Source organism: Cervus elaphus, chromosome 12, assembly GCF_910594005.1.
Source record: "Cervus elaphus chromosome 12, mCerEla1.1, whole genome shotgun sequence".
Taxonomy (NCBI): Eukaryota; Metazoa; Chordata; class Mammalia; order Artiodactyla; family Cervidae; genus Cervus; species Cervus elaphus.
In genome coordinates this window covers 10,677,332-10,699,872 of record NC_057826.1, presented here as the reverse complement: position 1 = coordinate 10,699,872, position 22,541 = coordinate 10,677,332, and the positions used below count along the sequence as shown (strand labels likewise).

The window sequence follows — 22,541 nt, the reverse complement described above, 5'->3', positions numbered from 1 at the left end:
ATTACTCCTTTGTTCTACTTACTCAACTTCTTCATAAGTCTGCAATTTCAAAACAAAAATATTACCCTGGGCTTCCCTGGTGGCTCAGTGGTAATGAATCGACCAGCCAGAACAGGAGGCCCCTGGGTCGGGAAGACCCCACGTGCCATGGAGCAACTATGCCCATGCACCACAGCTAGTGAGCCGGCGCTCCAGAGCCCGAGAACTGCAACTGCGGAGCCCGTGCACCCCGAGCCTGTGCTCCCCAGCAAGAGAAGCCACCTCAAGGAGAAGCCTGCGCATTGCCACCAAGAGTCACCCCGCTCGCCGCACCTAGAGAAAGCCCACGTGCAGAAATGAAGGGCCAGCACAGCCACAAATACACAAAATCACTTAAAAAAAATGTTACCTAAAGGGTAACAGTTTGAATTTGACCATAGTCTAGTTCAGGGAACTGCAAACTTCTTCTATAAAGAGCCAGTCAGTCAATACTCATTTTAAGCTTTGTGAGCCATTCAGTCTTTTTCACAACATCTCAACTCTGCTGTTGTGTCACAAAAGTACTGAAAATGAATGGGAGTGGCTCTGTTTCAATAAAATTTTATTTACAAAAATCGGCAGTGGGCCAGATCCAGTCCATAGGCCAGTGCGCTGATCCCTGGTCTAGTTCACACCAAAGAAAATCAATCTGAATAATTATACCTTCAGTTTCACATGTACTGAGCACAAGTTAGACGCTAGGTTAACTGTTTTATCCACATCAACTTATTTACTCCTGCACCAATGTGATTAAGTAAATGCTATGATTATTTCTGTTTTCTACAGAGGAAATGATGTGAAGACTTGACTCATTAGAAAAGACCCTGTTGCTGGGAAAGATTGAGGCAGGAGGAGAAGGGAACGACAGAGGATAAGATGGTTGGATGGCATCACTGACTCGAAGGACATGAGTTTGAGCAAGCTCCCACAGTTGGTGATGGACAGGGAGTCCTGGCATGCTGCAGTCCATGGAGTCACAAAGAGTCAGACACTGAGCAACTGAACAACAGCAGCAAAGGAAATGAGTCTAGAGAAGTTAAGGAACTTGCCCACGGTCATACATCCAGTAAAGTGTAGGCTCTGGGTTTGAACCAGGAAGGGTCATCTATATACAATGAACTGCAAGCAATATGTTGCACTTCTCACATGGATTGTCACATGCAACACCCAGGAACTAAAACCATTTTAACAACAGCTAAACAACCACCTAACCTTAGGATTTACATTACGAAAAGCCACTTTTCACAAACCTCCTGGAGCTGCTGAGAAATAAGTCCCAGTTGATCCTGCCGTCTTTCCACCAGCTCTCTTTCTGTTCGCATCTCTTTCTCTATTTCCTGAAGCCGCCGCTCCACTCGATCTGAAACCTTAACATAAACAAAGAAAGTGACATTATAGAGCTGCTAGGCAAAAAAAGAGACTAAACTGAAGAGATATTTTATGCCAGATACACTACTGCCTAAAGCATTTAAGACTATGGCTTATTTGTAGAACCGTTTTTAATGACATTTATAAAGCAGGTCACAAAAATACTCACTAAAAGTTGCAAGAGAAAACAATCATTAGTCTCCAATTAATCCAAACCTAGACCCCAGAAAAAGACTGAAATGTTTCAAAGTATAACTTGTGTCTAAAGATCAGAGTGAAAGGTAATAAACTAGAAAAGAGTGCCCTCTGGTGAGTTAGAAGACAATTACCAATTTTGCCTACAACTGTATTTATTACTTTATGAATGATAAATTGTTCTATTTAGTTTTTTTTCATTTTAATTACTAAAACCATGACCTGACTTGGAAGGTTTTGATGTTTATATGCAGCAAATAATTGAAAGGGCTTGTCAACCTTTGCTACTATGATATGCTAAAAATAAACCAGCAGTAAAAGATCAAAAAATCAAGTCACATGGAAAATGTTTAATTGGGATTCTCTAAAATAAACATGAAAGAATTTATTCTCTGATGTAAGATTTTTCCTTGCTAAAAGTTATGCACATTCAAACACACTTCATGAGTATTATGATACAGTCCCCTAAATAAAATATACACTACTTGAGTACTTGCATATATTTGGTATAGGAGGATACGATAAAAGATATTTGTATTCATTTAAGAGAAGCAATATATACAGCCCTGTTACAAAAAATCTTTTGCCACAAATTCTATAGAGTCAATAAAGGTCTTGGTCACAAGGGATCTTACTGGGGCAACAGAAATACTCCAAACTAGATTATTAAAACAAGACCTGGTGCTGACTGTGGCTCAGAACGTGAGCTCCTTATTGCAAATGCAGGCTTAAACAGAAGAAATCAGGGAAAACCACTAGGTCATTCAGGTACGACCTAAATCAAATCCCTTATGATTACAGACAGTGGAGGAAATGAATAGATTCAAGGGATTAGATCTGGTAGACAGAGCATCTGAAGAACTATGGACAGAGGTTCATAGTATTGTAAAGGAAGGAAGCAGTGACCAAAACCATCCCAAAGAGAAAGAAATGCAAGAAGGCAAAGGGGTTGTCTGAGGAGGCTTTACAAATACCTGAGAAAAGAAGTGAAAGGCAAGGGAGAAAGAGAAAGATATACCCAACTGAATGAAGAGTTCCAGAGAATAGAAAGGAAAGATAAGAAGGCCTTCTTCAATGAACAATGCCAAGAAGTAGAGGAAAACAACAGAATGGGAAAGAGCAGAAACCTCTTCAAGAACACTGGAAATATCAAGCAAACATTTCATGCAAGGATGGACATGATAAAGGACAGAAACAGTAAGGACCTAAAAAAAGCAAACGAGATTAAGAGGTGGCAAATACACAGAGAAGAACTATACAAAGAAGGCCTTAATGATCTGAATAACCACAAGAGCAAACTTGGAAAACTCAGCAGTGGCCACAGGACTGGAAAAGGTCAGTTTTCATTCCAACCCCCAAAGAAAGACAACGCCAGAGAATGTTCAAACTATCTCACAACTGCACTCATCTCACACACTAGCAAAGTAATGCTCAAAATTCTCCAAGCTAGGCTTCAACAGTATGTGAACCAAGAACTTCCAGATGTTCAAGCTGGATTTAGAAAAGGCAGAGGAACCAGAGAACAAACTGCCAACAACCATTGGCTCATTGACAAAGCAAGACAATTGGAGCAAAACATCTACTTCTGCTTCATTGACTACTCAAATGCCTTTGGCTGTGTGGATCACAACAAACTATGAAAAATTCTTCAAGAGATGGGAATCCCAGACCATTTTACCTGCCTCCTAAGAAACCTGTATGCTGGTTAAGAAGCAACAGTTAGAACCAGACAAGGAACAACAGACTGGTTAAAAATTGGGAAAAGAGAAAGTCAAGGCTGTATACTGTCACCCTGCTTATTTAATTTATATACAGAGTACACCATGCAAAATGCTGGGTTGGATAAATCACAAGCTGGAGTTAAGACTGCTGGGAGAAATATCAACAACCTCAGATATGCAGATGATACCATTCTAATGGCAAAAAGCAAAGAGGAACTAAAAAGCCTCTTGATAAAGTTAGAAGAGAGTGAAAAAGCTGGTTTAAAATTCTGCATTCAAAAAACTAAGATCATGGCATCTGGTCCCATCACTTTATGGCAAATAGATGGGGGAAAAGTGGAAACAGTGGCAGATTTTAATTTCTTAGGCTCCAAAATCACTGTGGATGTTGACTGAAGCCATGAAATTAAAAGACGCTTGCTCTTTGGAAGAAAAGCTATGACAAACCTGAACAGTGCATTAAAAAACAGAACCATCACTTTGCTGACAAAGGTCTGTACAGTCAAAGCTATAGCTTTTCCAGTAGTCATTTACGGATGGGAGAGTTGGACCATAAAGAAGGCTGACCACCAAAAAATTAATGCTTTTTAATTTCGGTGCTGGGGAACACTCTTGAGAGTCCCTTGGACTGCAAGGAGATCAAACCAGTCAATCCTAAAGGAAATCAACCCTCAAAAGTTGCTAAAAGGACTGATGCTGAAGCTGAAGCTCCAATACTTTGGCCACCTGATGCGAAGAGCTGACTCACTGGGAAAGACCCTGATGCTGGGAAAGACTGAAGGCAAAGGGAGCAGCAGGGGATAGGATGGTCAGAGAGCATCAAGGACTCAATGGACATGAGTTTGTGCAAACTCTGCTGCTGCTGCTGCTAAGAGTTTGTGCAAACTCTGCTGCTGCTGCTGCTGCTAAGTCGCTTCAGTCATGTCTGACTCTGTGCGACCCCATAGACGGCAGCCCACCAGGCTCCCCCGTCCTTGGGATTCTCCAGGCAAGAACACCGGAGTGGGTTGCCATTGCCTTCTCCAATGCATAAAAGTGAAAAGTGAAAGTGAAGATGCTCAGTCGTGTCCAACTCTTAGCAACCCCATGGACTGCAGCCCACCAGGCTCCTCCATCCATGGGATTCTCCAGGCAAGAGTACTGGAGTTGATTGCTATTGCTTTCTCTGTGTGCAAACTCTAGGAGGCAGTGAAAGACAGGGAAACCTGACATGCTACAATCTACAGGGTCACAAAGAGTTGGACACAACTTAGCGACTGAACAAACAGACACAAAACTAGATTATGGTGATAGGTGCATAACTGAGTACATTTACTGAAAATTATTGAATTGCACACTTAAAGCAGATTAATTTTATGGTAAACTATAATGAAGCAACTTAGCAGCAGCAGCAGCATACCTCAAATCAGGTTTTTCTTTGAAAAGACATTGGTAAACATAAGTTCAATTAGTCAATAAAGGTTAAGCAAGAATATTCCATCAAAAATTAGTAGTTAACATTTACTAAGACTGGTAAGTCTTGGGTTTCCAACTTTGAGTGCGCAAGAGCAATTAAGATATTTACTATGATATTCAGAGTACTTTACTAAAACCTCAAAACACCCTTTAGCATCAAGCTTCTAATTTATTCTAGCAATCAACCCTAATATCCCGACAATTTACTACTGCATCTGAAATAAAGGCAGTACTTGCTGTTACAGAAACAATATTAAAAATAAAAAAATAAAGCTAATTCATTCTATTTTTATAAAATGGTAATACCGTCATTGTTCACTCAGTATGAAAATAGCAACACTTATTAAAAATAAATGATAGGGAATGATCCCAAACATATTAAGGTGGCTATTATCAACAAAAACCAGAAAACAATGCTGGGGAGGCTGCAGGGAAACTGAAACCCTGCTGCATTGCTGGTGGGATGTACAAGTGTGCGCTCACTATGGAAAACAGTCCAGTGGTTCCTTAAAAAAGTGATTAACCACATGATTCAGCAACAGCATTTCTAGGCATACACCTAAAAGAACCGAAATCCAGGTCTCAAAGTGATTATTTGTATACCCAAGTTTGTAGCAGCACTACCCACAACAGCCAAAAGGAAGAAGCAACTCAAGTGTCCACGTGCAATGGTGGCTGCAGGGTCCGGGGGAAGGAAGACTAAGTAGCTGCTGTCTAATGGGTGCAGTTCCTGTTTGGTAAGATGAAGAGACTTCTGTATTTGGTTGGACAACAATGCGAAGGTACATAACACTACCTAACTGAACACTTAAAAATGGATAAGACTGTACATTTTATGTTCTATATATTTCACAATTAAAAATAAACAAATAATATAGAATGACAAAAATGTCTCTAATCTGTTAATATCATATATCAGAAGAAAATAACATTAAGTATTTTGTTGTATACTTGTATTCTTCAAGAGATGGGAACACCAGACCACCTAACCTGCCTCTTGAGAAACTTGTATGCAGGTCAGGAAGCAACAGTTAGAACTGGATATGGAACAACAGACTGGTTCCAAATAGGAAAAGGAGTACATCAAGGCTGTATATTGTCACCCTGCTTATTTAACTTATATGCAGAGTATATCATGAGAAACGCTGGGCTGGAAGAAGCACAAGCTGGAATTAAGACTGCTGGGAGAAATATCAATAACCTCAGATATGCAGATGACACCACCCTTATGGCAGAAAGTGAAGAACTAAAGGGCCTCTTAACAAAAGTGAAAGAGGAGAGTGAAAAAGTTGGCTTAAAACTCAACATTCAGAAAACTAAGATCATGGCATCCAGTCCCATCACTTCATGACAGATAGATGGGGAAACAGTGGCTGACTTTATTTTTTGGGGGCTCCAAAATCACTGCAGATGGTGATTGCAGCCATGAAATTAAAAGACATATATACATATTTTTTTCTTTCTGTTCACATATCATGGACAAATTTCCATGACAACAAATCTACATCCTGATTTTTAGCAAAGGTATAGTTTTCTGTAACTGATTAAAATAATTCCCTATTGATAATGGGATAACTGTAATTTATTTTTACTGGCATATGTTGTGACAGATACTCCTGTACAAGATTGTTTTTGTAAACTCAAAATACAATCCTTAAGTAGAATTAAGGCAAAAGGTATGAATCAAAAAATTTTTTAAAAATATGGACTTGACAGAATTTTGAACTTTTACCCAAATCTTTAATTCTAAAAAGACTGAGGATACGAAGCAAGGTATTAACCATGAATCACAAAACAAACTAATGAGAAAACTGATCCCAATACCAGTCTCCTTTTTCAGCAGCATTTGTAATTCTCAGCTCCATTTTCAAACACTCATTCATTCAGTAATACACAGACACTAATTTGTTCCAGCTTAATGCTAGGCAGAGGTTAGACATACGGCAATACATGGATATATCCACAGACTCTGCCGTTCAATAACTTTTATCCATTGAAGACTGACAATGAATGAGTAATTAGAAATTTTCTAATTAAATACAATGAGTTGAGCAACTGATGTACTTCAGGAAAGCAGGCTGTGCCTATTATTAGCATCCTATCAAAATGTAAGCAATTCAAGTAACTAAATATCGAAATCAAAACCCAAGATTATTTAGCAATTATCTACCCTACCACTATAACTGGTACATGTAATGAGACTGAGCTACCATATTTGAAGGACTCTGTTTTGAAATAATGGTTGTGTTAGGCAGTTTCTGACAGGGTTTCAACAATCTCTGCTTCCTGGTGTTCATACACTGATAATAATTTCCTCCCCTTGAGTGTGGGCTGGCCCTAGTACTTCCTTCTAGTGAACAGAATATGACAAAAGTGATGATGTGTCATTTCGATGATTAAGGAACAAAAACTCTTTCATCTTATTAGCATGTTTTCTCTTCTTGCTTGCTTGCTCTAAAGAGGCAAGCTGCCATGTTCTGAAATGCTTTGTATAGAGACCACATGTCAAAGAAACAAAAGAGGCCTCTGACCAACAGGTCATGATGCCTGATGCTTCAGTCCAATAACCTAAAAGGAGCCAAATGAGCAAGGAAGATCATCCATTCTAGTGAAGCCTTGAGATCACCGTAGCCTGTGAAAGACCCAGAGCCACACCTGAATTCCTAATCCACATTAACTGTGAAATAATAAAAGTTTAAAGCCACTAAATTTTGGGAGATTTGTTATGCAGCCATAGATAGTTAACTAATGTAAATTTTTAATTGGTTTTCAAATAAATCCTCACCCAAGAAATAAACTAGAGAGTCTGATGAAGAAGAAGAAAATATACATGTTTTTTCCACTTCATTCAGAAAATTTCTACCCACTTCACATAATTTTGTTCTCCATTTCTAATTATTAAGACCCCCATTTCATCCACGGTAGAGGGATTTTTAAATAGACAGGTAGGTGGTCAGTATTGAGAAATAGCTAAACAGTACTGAGAAAAAAATAAAACACATACACAAACCAGCATGATTGAAAACGAATAAACACACAAACTATTTTATGAATTTCATTGACTGTGTAGATCACACCAAACTGTGGAAAATTCTTCAAAGAGATTGGAATACCAGATCACCTTACCTGCCTCCTATGAAACCTACATGCAGTTCAAGAAGCAACAGTTAGAACTGGACATGGAACAACAGACTGGTTCCAAATTGGGAAAGGAGTACGTGAAGTCTGTATATTGTCACCCTGCTTATTTAAATAATATGCAGAGTACATCATGCAAAATGCCATGCTGGATGAAACACAAGCTGGAATCAAGACAGCCAGGAGAAATATCAACAACCACAGAAATGCAGATGACACCACCCTAATGCCAGAAAGTGAAGTGGAACTAAATGCTTCTTGATGAAGGTGAAAGAAGAGAGTGAAAAAGCTGGCTTAAAACTCAGCATTCAAAAACCTAAAATCATGACATCTGGTCCATCACTTCATGGCAAATAAATGGGAAACAATGGAACCAGTGACAGACTTTATTTTCTTGGGCTCCAAAATCACTGCAGATGGTGACTGCAGCCATGAAATTAAAACACACTTGCTCCTTGGAAGAAAGCTATGACAAACTTAGCACATTAAAAAGCAGAGACATTACTTTACCAACAAAATCTGTATAGTCAAAGCTATGGTTTTTCCTGTGGTCACGTACAGATATGAGAGCTAGACCATAAAGAAGGCTGAGTGCCAAAGAATTGATGCTTTTGAACTGTGGTGTTGGAGAAGACTCTTGAGAGCCCTTTGAACTGCAAGATCAAACCAGTCAATCCTAAAGGAAATTAGTCCTGAATATTCATTGGAAGGACTGATGCTGAAGCTGAAACTCCAATACTTTGGCCACCTGATGGAATGAGCAGAGTCATTAGAAAAGACCCTGAAGCTGGGAAAGACTGAAGACAAGAGGGGGAGGGGATGACAGAGGACAAGATGGTTAGATGGCATCACCGACTCAATGGATATGAGTTTGAGCAAGCTCTAGGAGATGGTGAAGGACAGGAAACCTGTACAGGGTACACTCTAGGCACTTCCAAAAGGATCAAATACACATCAGCTCAAATAAGATAAGGGTTTCTTTCTCTCTCATCTTACTGCCCAGAAGAAAGTAAGATAAACTGACAGGCCACTCTCTTCCCTAAGGTCACTCAGAGATCCAGGTTCCTTCCATCTGTTGCTCCATCACCCCCAGACTGTTATCCTCATCTGCATGGCTTAAGCTGGGTCCGTGCTACAACCCCATTTCAACCCACATACAGAGAGAGGAAGTCTCAGCCAAGTGGCTTTGTTTTCAAGGAGACAACCCAAAAGGTGCATGTACCACTTCTACTCACACCTAGTCAGTCACATGGTCACAACTTAGAAAGGAAAGGAAATCTAAGATACGGTCATCTCTACCTGAGTCATCACGGGCCTGGATAAAACTGCTGGGGGTGGGGAACAGGCTCATAAGAGGAGGAAGATGGGGATCTAATGCTAAAGGAAAGAAGGAACTCATTACAATGGGCCAATTAGAGAAATATAACTTCACGCATATTGCAGCTTTAAGGTAAGCCACATTTCATCCTTTTTGGAAAACAGTAACATAAATGTTAATTCTCAGATGGAAGTATTAGAAGAGGACATTTAAAATACTAATTATAAAGTTGAGCAATGTGCAACAAATTACAAATGCACATAAATTTTAATCTTATAAATCCACTCTTAGAAATTTATTCTACCAATTTACTTTCCCATGTGAAAAATGGTGCATGTTCAAGATCAATAACTGCAGTGCTATGGATAAAAGCAAAAGATTTAAACCACCTAAATGTCCATCAATATAAGACTGGTTAAATAAATTATGGGACAGTCAATGGAATGCTTTAAATATTAAAACAAAGGAATTAGGAAACTCATGAAATACTAATATGGAACAACATCAAAAATATATTAAGTGTAAAAGGCAATATACAGAAGTGTATATTACTATGCTAATTGATAACAATAACAACAAAGGGAGAGTAACAGCGGCCACTCTAGAGGCGGTCACTTGAGTGACAAAAGGGAGCCAGCCATGCAAAAAAATGGGAAAAGAGAAGCCAATGCAAAGACCAAAATGTAGGAATGAGTTTGGCAAAACCAAGGAACCTAGAGAAAGCCAGATAATGTAGGCAGTATAGCCTACGGTAAATAATTTGAAACAGAAAAATCTCAGGGAGAGTTTTAAAAAGCCTTAGAGAAATTCAGTGTGATGACTACTTTTAAAAATCACTTGGGAGAATTCCCTGGCAGTCCAGCGGTCTGGACATTATGCTCTCACTACTGCGGGCCCAGGTTCAATCTCTGGTTGGGGAACTAAAATCTCACAAGCTAAAAAAATTAATTAATTAAAAAAATAAAATAAAATCTCACAAGCTTCTTGGCATGGCCAAAAAATAAAATAAAAATCACTTGGGAACTGTCAGCACAGATATGGACAACTGTAAGAAGCTAGAGCCCAAGTTCAATGCATTCCACTGCAGTAAACTCAATAAAAGTGATTGAACAGAAGTATTAGATGATATAGATGGAATTGAGCAAGACTGCAAGAAATAAAAAGGACAAAATTTGATAATGGATTGGAAGTGTGGTATGAAAAATAAGATCTGGAGTGAATCCTAGGTGACTGCTGGGTAGACTGTTACACACTTTCCTGAGACAGAGAAGACCAAAGGAAGAACAAATATAAACAGTTCTAAACAGAATGGCACAGGCTTTGTACCTAATGACACAGCATATATTTATAACTTTTGAAAGATTAAGATAATTTCCAATAATAAGATTATAAGGACTGCACACATTATTGCCACCCCACATTTATTTTCTATTTCTGAGACCTAAGGGAAAAGCCTAATACTGAAGAATTCTTTTTTACCAGAGTCCATATTAATCAGTCAGATTCACTGCCAAAATATCAAAATGTTCTGAATCTCTAAATTTAGTTGTAAAAAAAGCAGAATAACAATGAAAATTAGGACAGCTTTTAAAGTTAGCATTTTAATGAAGAGAGATGAAACAAAAGCAGAAGCATTCTGTTCATAGGATTGTATTCTGGAGTTTCAATATGTTGATTCCTCATATCTTTAATAATATCTGCTGGCTTAAAATCTACTTCAGTAAGCATTAGTTATACACCCTGCCATTGTAATCTCTGCAATACCTATTTTATTCTAAATGCAGTACTGGGGGAATTCTTAGAGTTCGATTAATAATCAACTCATAAGCTGCTGGATCCATGTTTACATTTTGAATTTAGTGACCTTCCTACAGAAATAAAAATGTTTTTAAATAATCAAACTTAATGTGCCCTCCTAACACACTCAACCAGATAAAGCCCAGATAACTAATGGACTAAAATTTTTCCTATGGTATGATGCACACAAAATATTGTTTATTATCATGATTAAGTGTTGACAGAAAATGTTTCCCATAACATCATGCTAAAATAATATTCCCCTTCCAATGGGCAGTTTGAAAACAAACAAACAAAAATTTATGACACCCAAAGGATTAACAAATTAGATCTTGGCATGTGCAATAGGAACTAATACTTTCTGTCTCTCAAAGAAAAATGTGTTCTATAAACTTTCAAGATACATTTCAGTTACTGAGAAAAATGCATGATAAACAACTGTAGCCTCAGAATAATGCCCAATAAATGTGATTAAAAGCAGCTACCAAAAGAAATTGAAATTGGTAGACGACAGGAGCAGTCAGTCATTTTTCTTTATGTATTTGTACAATATTTAAAAGGTTTCCACAGTGAATGTGCATCACTTTGGTAATCTTATTTTGAAACTAAATCTGGAGGTGGGGACACAGTTGCAGCCTCTGAGAAGTTTAATGCTCAGACAACAAAACTGCATCTTCCCTGACGACGGGCTATCATGAATTCACAAATACAACACACTGTGTCAGACTGTTATAAAATATAAATGCTGACTTCAATTGGAATGAGTCACAAAATCTATACTAAGCCTTGCACAAACTGAAAGTAAACATCATGTGCCTTCAGAAGACCTAAAATTCAACAATACTATTTTTTAAGCTTTGCATTAGACAACTGTTTCTCAATCAGAACTACATACAACCACATGAAGTTTGAGAGGATCTCTGCACAGTTATGAGACAAATCTGCTTTGAAAGCAAATTACAGAAAGCACAAAACAAGCTGCAACATCACAACTTGATGCGAGGAAATGGCAGATGAACAATTCAACCCAATGCACAGTGAGGTGTGTACAATTTTCTGGGTTTTGACGACATAAAAGGATGTGTCCTGACGAGGTGGGCCCAGTACGTAACTCAGTAAACAGTCAGGTAGTATAAACCACTCACACCAATGAGCTAAGCACTAGTGAGGTGTGACATCTAGCTGCTCAGTCATAGCTTTTATCTAACATGGAGTAATTCCTGATGCACGGTAATGATGAGAGAACTCAGACATTCTTTGAATTCAGCTGTTAACTTCAAACTTGGTGGTTATAGTTTAGATCCACATTAACATTCTACACTACATAGATAATACTTGCTAATTTTATTTGCTATATGAAAGAAATATAAATAAAGTAACTTGGTTCGTTATGGTTTCTTTTATAAAATGGCAAAAGGTGAAACTTAGCAAATGTAATGTGCATTGTGCAAATTAGTATCTCAAACTCCAAACTATCCCACCTGTCTAACAATGTCAGAAAACAGCATGACAACTGGGTATGTCCATGGCTTACGAGATCTACAAGAACCTCAGAACAATAAAAATATTTGAGTTTGGATCAAAGTCCTTGTAAAAAGCACGCTCAAGTTATACACCTATGTAGCAAGTAAAGGAAGACTCAGCTGAAAAACTTGGTAAAATCGTGTACAATAAAAATAGCAAACACAGTAATGGAACTTGATAGAAATAAAAAGATACCAGGAGTTTCACTTCTAAAAATGACAGACTAGATGTGTATGTTAGTTGTTCAGTAATGTCCAACTCTTTGCAACCCCATGGACTGTAGCCCGCCAGACTCCTCTTCCATGGGATTTCCCAGGCAAAAATACTGGAGTGGGTTGCCCTCCCCTTCTCCAGGGAATGTTCCTAACGCAGGGATTGAACCTGCGTGTCCTACATTGAAGGCAGTTTCTTTACCATCTGAGCCACCAGGGAAGCCTGACAGACTAACTCAGACCAATCCGCCCACTGAAAATAACTTAAATAGCAAAAACTAATATTTTAATATCTGTTTTAAGGCATTAGAAAGCTTAAAATATAAAGTCAGATGAGACCGAGATGCAAGATAAAAAAGAAATCCAAAGAGGTCAATCTTCTGTCTCTTAAAGATCAGCCCATTTCTGAGCAGGCAGCAGAGACACCGAGAAGCTGAACAGCCTTTAACAGATGTGTAGGGTTAAATGAAGAAAACCAAGTTGATAATCCTTTCAAGGAAGGGTTAAACTTCCCCATCCCCACACCCCAGAACTTTGGACTGGAATCCTGAAGGACTATATACCAGTAGTAAGGATGAATCAGAAATAGTTGAAACCTGGTGCTGAAGTGTAACACTGAAATATCTTAATGATAAATGATAAGGTAATTCATGATTGCTATGACTCCTACTCTAATCTACAACAAAAAGGAAACATGTCCTTTCATGCATAATAATTATCAACTATCCGTGCAAGATTTCTTTGAAGAGATGAATATTTCTGTCATCACAAATAACCAATCAAAAACAAAAAGGCAAAAACAATGTGATCAAAATCCAAGAAAAATAAGAGATAATAGAAACAGACCTATAAAAGGTCCAGATAAGGGAGTTATGAGACAAAAGTATATAGTTTGAGGATTTTGGCAAAAAATTACAAAGTAAAAAGAAAAGAAAAATTCTAGAAATGAAATGTGTAATGACTAAAAATAAAAATCAATGGTTGAGTCTAACAGATTTGATTTAGCCAAAGTAAGGAACTAAATGAAAGATCAGAAGAAAACATACAAAATAAAGAATGGAGAGACAAATTTCTAAAATTATAAAAAATGAACCTAAGAGACAAAAAGGATAGACTGAAAAAGTCTAATATTACATGAAGTCTGAGGTCTAAAAAGAAGAGACAGAGAATAAGGCAAAAATAACTTTTAAAAAGATAACACAACTATAAACATCAGACAACAAATCAAAAGAACTAGTAAAATTGGAGAAAACCAAAAACAGGAAAAATTCAAAAGCAATTAAAGAAAAAATATGTATTATCCTCCAATAAAGAACCACTAAGACAAATGGCTGACTTCTCAACAGAAACAACAGAACCCAGAAAATGATAAAATGTTATCTGCAAAGTACAGAACTGAGAAACAACAGCCTATCTACAATTCTATATCCAGTGAAAATCTCTTTCAACAAAGAAAGTGAACTAAAGACACTTTCAGACAAATATAGACAGGATCTGTCACCAAAAGACCCACTCTAAATAAAATTCTAAATGGAATTCTATTTGGTATATGCAGATTCACTCCAAAGGAAATTTTAAAGTGTGTTCCTAAGGTACATGTAGAAACTCAGAGATGCAGAAAGGAATAAAGAACATGAAAGAAATGTAAATCAAAGAAGAATAAATATAAGAGTAAATCTAAAAGAACAATTACTATATAAAATAATAATTAAAAGATGCTTACTCCTTGAAAGAAAAGTTATGACCAACCTAGACAGCATATTAAAAAGCAGAGACATTACTTTGTCAACAAAGGTCTGTCTAGTCAAGGCTATGGTTTTTCCAGTGGTCAAGTATGGATGTGAGAGTTGGACTATAAAGAAAGCTGAGTGCCAAAGAATTGATGCTTTTGAACTGCGGTGCTGGAGAAGACTCTCGAGAGTCCCTTGGACTGCAAGGAGATCCAACCAGTCCATCCTAAAGGAGATTAGTCCTGGGTGTTCATTGGAAGGACTGATGTTGCAGCTGAAACTCCAATACTTTGGCCACCTAATGCGAAGAGTTGACTCATTTGAAAAGACCCTGATGCTGGGAAAGATTGACGGCAGGAGGAGAAGAGGATGACAGAGGATAAAATGGCTGGATGGCATCACTGACTCCATGGACATGGGTTTGGGTGGACTCCAGGAGTTGGTGATGGACAGGGAGGCCTGGCGTGCTGCGGTTCATTGGGTCAAAAAGAGTCGGACATGACTGAGCAACTGAACTGAACTGACTGATGTAGCTCAGTTAAATATAGAATTAAAATACATGATAGTAACAGAAAAGTGGAGGGTGAGATTAATGGGGTTACAATTTCCTAGGTCCTGCATTTGCTGGGAAGACCTTAAAGTGCTAATTTATACTAGATTTGATAAATTTAGGATGCATGTTTTAATCCTTTCACTAACTATAAAAAGAGTAACAAAACAAGGTACAATTAGCAAGATAATATGGAAAATGAAAACTAATGAATCCAAAGGACAGAAAAAAGTTTAGAAAACATCAGAAGTGGAACCAATAGAAAGCAAATAGTAAGATGGTAGATTTATATAAACTAAATTAATATTTACATTAAATACAATAGGGAAAATTCTCCTAATGAAAAACAAAGACTGTTACATTTTTTTAAACATTAAATGACACACTATAAAATAGCATAAAGATATCAAATCAAAGCATAAATCTTATAAACAGTGTATTAGTTTGACTAATACAGTATTCTCTCCAAGCAGACTTATAGAAACAATGTAATACAATCAAGAACCTGGCAAGTTTTTAAACAATTTCACACTGATTCTAAAATAAGTGCAAAGAGTAAAAAACACCAGACAAGCTTGAAGAACAAAGTAAAAGGACTTACTCTATCATATCACAACTTTTCAGAAAGGAGTATATCAAGACAATGTAATGTTAAGCACTATAACCCAGACATAAAGATGACATAAAGCCAGGTCCAGCCACAGGGAAGAAAGTATTAGGTTGGTGCAAAATTAATTGTGGTTTTTGACCATGAATATTAAATCATTATAACTAGGCTCAAACACATCTTTATTAATCATAATAGGAACCATTACAATCAATACATTTTTGCCAACAAGAAATGAATTTCTTTATTCCTATAGCATAAAAAATCTGTGCATCAGGATTTGATGAACCCTTGGAAAGTATTTTCTGCCTCCTGCTGGTTGTGGAAGCATCTTCCCTGCAAAAAGTTGTTGAGATGCTTGAAGAAGTGGTAGTTGGTTGGTGAGAAGTCAGGTGAAGATGACGGATGAGGCAAAACTTTGTGTCCAATTTGTTCAACTTTTGAACTGTTGGTTGCGTGCTGTGTAGTCAGGCGTCGTCTTGAAGAAGAACCGGGCCCTTTCTGTTGACCAGTGCCAGCTGCAGGCATTGCACTTTTCAGTGGATGTCATTGATTTGCTGAGCATACTTCTCAGATGTAGTGGTTTTGCTGGAATTCAGAAAGCTATAGTGGATCAGACAGCAGCAGACCACCAAACAGTGACCATGATCTTTTTTTGGTGCAAGTCTGACTTTCAGAAATGCTTTGGAGCTTCTTCTCAGTTCAACCACTGAGCTGGTCATTGCTGGTTGTTATACAAAATCCACTTTTCATCGCATGTCACAGCCTAATTGAGAAATGGTCCATTGTTGTTGCATTCAGTTCAGTTGCTCAGTCATGTCCAACTCTTTGTGACCCCGTGGACTGCAGCACGCCAGGCCTCCCTGTCGATCACCAACTCCCAGAGCTTCTCAAACTAATGCCCATTCAGTTGATGATGCCATCCAACAATCTCATCCTCTGTCATCTCCTTCTCCTCCTACTTTCAATCTTTCCCAGCTTCAGGGTCTTTTCCAATGAGTCAGTTCTTCACATCAGGTGGCCAAAGTATTGGAGTTTCAGCTTCAGCATCAGTCCTTCCAATGAATATTCAGGATTGATCTCCTTTAGGATTGACTGTGATTTCCTTGCAGTCCAACGGACTCTCAAGAATTTTCTCCAACACCACAGTTCAAAAGCATCAATTCTTCAGCTCTCAGCTTTCTTTACAGTCCAACTCTCACATCCATACACTGGAAAAACCATAGCTTTGACTAGATGTACCGCGGCAAAGTAATGTCTCTGTTTTTTAATATGCTGTCTAGGTTGGTCATAGCTTTTCTTCCAAGGAGCAAAATGTTGGTGCATGGAATAAGAAAAGACAACACTCCAAAATGATGATTTTTTTGGTTTTTCATCAGCTCATGAAGCACCCACTTATCAAGCTTTTTCACCTTTCCAATTTGCTTCAAATGTCAAACAACCACAGAATAGTCTACACTGAGTTCTTTGGCAGCTTCTCACGTAGTTGAAAGGGGATCAACTTCAATGATTGCTCTCAATTGGTCATTGTCAATTTCTGATGAAGTTGCTCCTCGTCTTCAAGGCTCTCATCTCCTTGAATGAGAGTGGTTCAAAACTCGAACCACCACTGTGCCGTACGCTCATTAGCAGTTCCTGGACCAAATGCCTTGTTGATGTTGCAAGTTGTCTCCACTGCTTTATTATCACTTTGAATTCAAATAATAAAATTGCTCAAACTTGCTTTTTGTCTAACATCATTTTCATAGTCTAGAATACATATAAAATAAATAGCAAGAAGTCATTAGCACAGAAACATAAAGCAAGAAATGTGCATTAAAATGATATACAACATAACCACATTTATTTAAGAATGTATTCCAATATCAAAGGGCAAACTTCAACAATGCAAAAACCACAATTATTATACATCTGCACCAACCTAATAGAAATGATCAGATAATATTAACTGATGTAGGGATACAGGGGAAGACAAGTATCATATGACAAGTATCATATCACTTCTAGGTGGAATCCAATGAACTTTTTTCCAAAGAGAAACAGTTTCACAGATTTAGAATTGAAATTTATGGTTACCAAAATTTAAAAAATGAGTTGGGCAGGGAGGAATCAGCTGGTTCATATAAACTTATATGCACTACTATTTTATAAAACAATTCACAAGGACCCACTGTATAGCACAAGGAACTCTATTCAAAAAGAAAGACTGTGTGATATGAGCACTGGGATAGACAAATTAACCAGATGATTGGACAAAGAGTCAGTAACAGATGACTGCACATATGAACATTTTATTTATGATCAAGACAGGACTGTAAAGTAGTGGAGAAAGGTAGTCCTTTCAGTAAATGAGACTGAATCAACTGGATATCCATACAAAATGTATGACCTCTGCTTCACACCAGAAACAAATATCAATTTCAAGTACATAATAGATTTTAATGTGAAAAGTAAAACACTATGCTCCCAAATGATTATATAAGGGAATATTTTCATGATTTTAAAATAAGGACCAATTCCTTAAATAGGTCAAAAAAGCACTAACCAAAAAAAGATGGAAAATGAACTAAATTAAATTTTAACAAAAGACTCAAATTAAGAGAGTTTAAAAACAAACAAACCAAGAAAAAACAAAGAAACAGCTGTGGAATGGGAGACAACAGTTGCAAAACAGATAACTGACAAAGTGCTCATGTACAAAATTATTAAAACCTCCCACAAATCAGTAACAAAAAGACAATCAATCCAATAAACAAAAGTGGGCAAAAGAAGAATCAGCATCTCAAGAAAGAAAATAGCCAGTAGCCAAACATGAAAAGATGCTGATCACCATTAATCATGAAAATGCCAATTGGAACCATGATGAGACACTGTAAGCACCTAACACAATGGCTACTACTGAAAGACTAACAACACCAAGTCTCTGAAAAGCAACAGTCTCTCACACACCGCTACTGGGAGTGTAAACGAGGGGAGCCACGCTGGGCACCTGTCTCTCAGTATCTGCTAAACTGGAAGGCACCTAGCAATTGCACTCCATGTTACATACCAACAGAAATACATGCACATGTGCACTAAAATAGATTGGTAACAATAAATTATTTGTAATGGCCCAAAATTTGAGATAACTCAAATATCTATCACAAAATGTTAAAATAACTGCAGTATATCCATACAATGTAATACTAAGGACCAATAAAAATGAACAAACTATAAGTTCATGACATATCACCCAGAGATATCACAATCGTGGTCAGCAAAAGAAGTCAGACACACACACAAAAAATATGCCTACATGGTTCCATTCACATAAATAGCTAAAATAGGCAAAACTAATCTATGGGTTCAAGAGTCAAAATCATGGTCAGAAAAGGAGAAATTAGTGATTGGGAGGGGTGCATAAAGAGGCTTATTGTGCACTGGCAATGTTCTGTTTCTAGATTTGGGTTGTGGTTTCATGAGTGTGCTTACCTTGTAATGATTCATCAAGCTATACACTAATACATGCACTTTTCTGTTAGTACATTATATTTCCAAACTTTTTAAACTAAAAATAAGAGAAATTAAGTTCATCTCTTTGAAAATAGAGCATATCCATCTCTTAGCATATGTGGCAATAAATTCAAACTCCAAAATAAGTTCAGCATATTATGTAAGAACCTGTATACATAGTAACACCTGGAGAAAAATTACAACTGCAAAAAAATTATCTGCTTTTATTAGGAACCTCTTAATTTTAATAAAACAAGAAAAGAAAATTTTGCCACTACTCTCAATTATGTACATTTTCTCAAATAGCTGACTTAAATTTTTTGTTGTTGTTGTTTGTTTGTTTGTTTGCCTAGGTCGGATTGCTTTGTGGTAAATGAATGAATGAATACACAGTGCTCCTGAAATGGATAAGTTTGCAACTGGACAGTTTTGTGACCACTTCAACTGATAACTTTTTCTCCGGAAGAAAAAAAAACAACTTGATGATGCAAAGAAATGGACACCGTATATACTTTATTTTTAATCTTAATTCCAGCAAGAATAGTGATTTCACAAAAAGAAATCACTGAATAAAGAGTGTCAACAATCTGAGTTTGAGATAAAACTCAAGAATTAGGGCTTTTGTTTTTTCAGTCAGCACCATGTCAAACAAAAAAGAGAGCAAGGAGGCCTTTGCAGTAGTGGTGATCACATGCTTCTGAGATGACTTAAAAATACTTAACAGAGTGCTACAGAATCACTACCAAAAAATTCTGTATTTCTCAAATATCATTTAATAAAAGCACAACATCACTGAGTCAATAAAATTTAAAGTATCTTTAAAATATTCATAGCAAAACTCTAAAAATTAATTCTATCTCTAGCATAATACCACTATAAATATTTCAAGCCTAAATACTTAAAATTCACGAATATTTCAGACAAAATGGTATATACTACACAAGTAGTTAAAATCTACTACACTGTAGACTGTGATTATGACCAGCTCAATTACGCTAGCACCTGGGTATGAAATAAAACTTTCTATGAACAAGGAGATCTCACCACATCTTGTTTTTGGGCTTCATTAAGTTTTTCAGTCAGTTCTTCCAAAGCCCTTCTTGTTGCAGCATCCGATCTAGGCAAACAAACAATCAACAACAAAAAAAATTTAAGTCGGCTATTTGAGAAAATGTACATAATTCATGAAACTTACAACATCACAATATGATATTACATAATACTCTGCGGCAGTGGGTCTCAGAGGTTAGCGAACATATGAATCACCTGGAGGACGTGTTACACAGTATCTATCAGTAGGTCTGCATTGGAGCCCAAGAAGGCATTCCTACAGATTCCTAGGTGATGCTGATACTGCCCGTCTGGGGACTACATTTTGAGAAATAATGCTATACTACATCACCACCTTCACTAAAAAAAAAAAAAAAAAAAATAGGCTATAATTCTAAATTTAAATAAAGAAGAATGAAAGAGGTAAGGAGGACAAAACTCTTGATCTCACATCCTCTCCAGCAATTCATCATCAAATTACATTTGAGATTACTGTACAAACTCTGCCCTCACTGATTTATCTCCCATTACCTCTTTCCCATCAAATTAATAACACACATGACAAATAATCGATCGTACAGGAAACTTACAAAGAAAAGCAGAGCCCTTTCTCTCTCACATTTATCTGGTTCCAATCCCCACTGGCAACCATGCTCGCCTAACACATTCTTAATTCTTTTGCTGATTACCGCCAACATTTTCAACTCTAGATATTTTCAACTCTGTTTTGAAATATTTAACTCACTAACACTGCTCTCTGTTTTCAGATAAATTTATTACTATTTTCAGTTCTTTTATTAGTCACCTGTATAACCTACTTAATATATTTATATCCATTATGAACTACTTCACTATAGAGAATTAATACTTTTCTCCTTACATTCTATCATGCTCATATTTTAGTCAGCTTCCTACCTGGATCACTAATTTCCCTGTGCTTTTGTTTTTTTCTACTTTCCCATTATCTTTTGACCTTATTAATACATCATTGATATCTTTCTCCCACTTATTATTGAATCATCTTTTAAGAATCTATGCCATTCTTCCTGATTACATTCGTCTCAAAGGCTACTTACTTCCTGTTCTAATTCAGTGATTAATTCCTGGACCTGCTATATGGCTATCACAGTGGGAATTACTTTCACTGAAGTGCTTGGTAAGTTTTACTATTTCTTATAACCTATATCTTCCTTTCTCTTAACTGTCAGTTTATTTCACTTGTATGCCCTTAGTAATTTCCTCAGAAAGCAGCTATCTTAAGTGATAGACTTTTTTAATTGCACCTCTTTCTGGGCTTTTGTGGTTCCATGTGCTGCTGGATTTCCCATCCCTGACTAGCTCTTGCCCTCAGGCAAGCTCTTCTTTTTATATGGCTTTTAAATATCGAAACTCCCAGAACTCCTGTCCTTAATGCTCTCCCTACAGGTTCCCTCTGGATATCATTCATTATCATAGTTCCAAATACCACTTCTATATGCTGACCACTCATAAATTTCTCTAATGGAGACTTTTCCTTTGAGTTCCAGGGTAAATGTCTGGCTGCATTTCTTATGTTTCCACTTGGATGTCTCACAGGTATCTGAAACCTAACGTATCCAAGGCCAAACTCTTAGTTTCTAAGCCTCACCTACCCCTGACCTTCCCTGGTGGCTCAGACAGTAAAGAATCTGCCTGCAATGCAGGAGACCAGATTCAATCCCCAGGTTGGAAAGATCCCCTGTAGGAGGAAATGGCAACCCACTCCAGTATTCTTGCCTGGAGAATCCCAGGGACAGAGGAGCCTGGTGGGCTACAGTCCATGGGGTCGCAAAATAGTCGGACACGACTGAGCAGCTAACACTTTCACCTACCCACCAATCTTCCATATTTCAAAATGGGGAAAACAATAATTACCACTTCATTAAAATTGTTTTAAGAAATAAACCTAAATCTACCTGACATGAAATGTGTGCAATAGCATTTAATGGTGGTAGTAGTAACAAGCATAACAGTAAGGTCTTTAATCCTTATTACTAAATTTCCTGCCTTCCTTATAGAGGAGAAGAAAAGTTATGCAGACTACAGTTGATATGCAGAGATTTAACATTTATAGCTTTCACTCTTTTTGCTATAGCAACATAAAACTGGCATGCTGAATGATTTCATTAGCTAGAATAGGAGTTAGCAAGTGAATTTGGTAAATGAATTTCAATTAACCTTTTTCTCCCTAATCATTGCTCTATACAGATTGTGACTTTTGCAATGGGATAAAATGTTTGTTCCTTGAAAATTATGGCCTCTAGACAGCCAGTGGGAATTTGCTATATGATGCAGGGAGCTCAAATCCAGTGCTCTGTGATAACCAAGAGGGGTGGGATGGGGTGGGA

At 37.3% G+C, this 22,541-nt stretch overlaps 1 protein-coding gene across 3 annotated transcripts in view; it reads right to left on the bottom strand.

Annotated features, from left to right (window-relative positions):
* CEP128 (centrosomal protein 128) overlaps nt 1-22,541 on the bottom strand; it is a 447,512-nt gene that overhangs the window by 374,534 nt on the left and 50,437 nt on the right. For all 3 annotated transcript variants that reach the window (XM_043918906.1, XM_043918908.1, XM_043918907.1), the window contains 2 exons: nt 20,170-20,242; nt 1,269-1,385 (listed from right to left, as the gene is read on the bottom strand). In XM_043918906.1, coding sequence (XP_043774841.1) covers nt 1,269-1,385; nt 20,170-20,242 — 190 coding nt within the window. The remainder of the gene's footprint in view (nt 1-1,268; nt 1,386-20,169; nt 20,243-22,541) is intronic.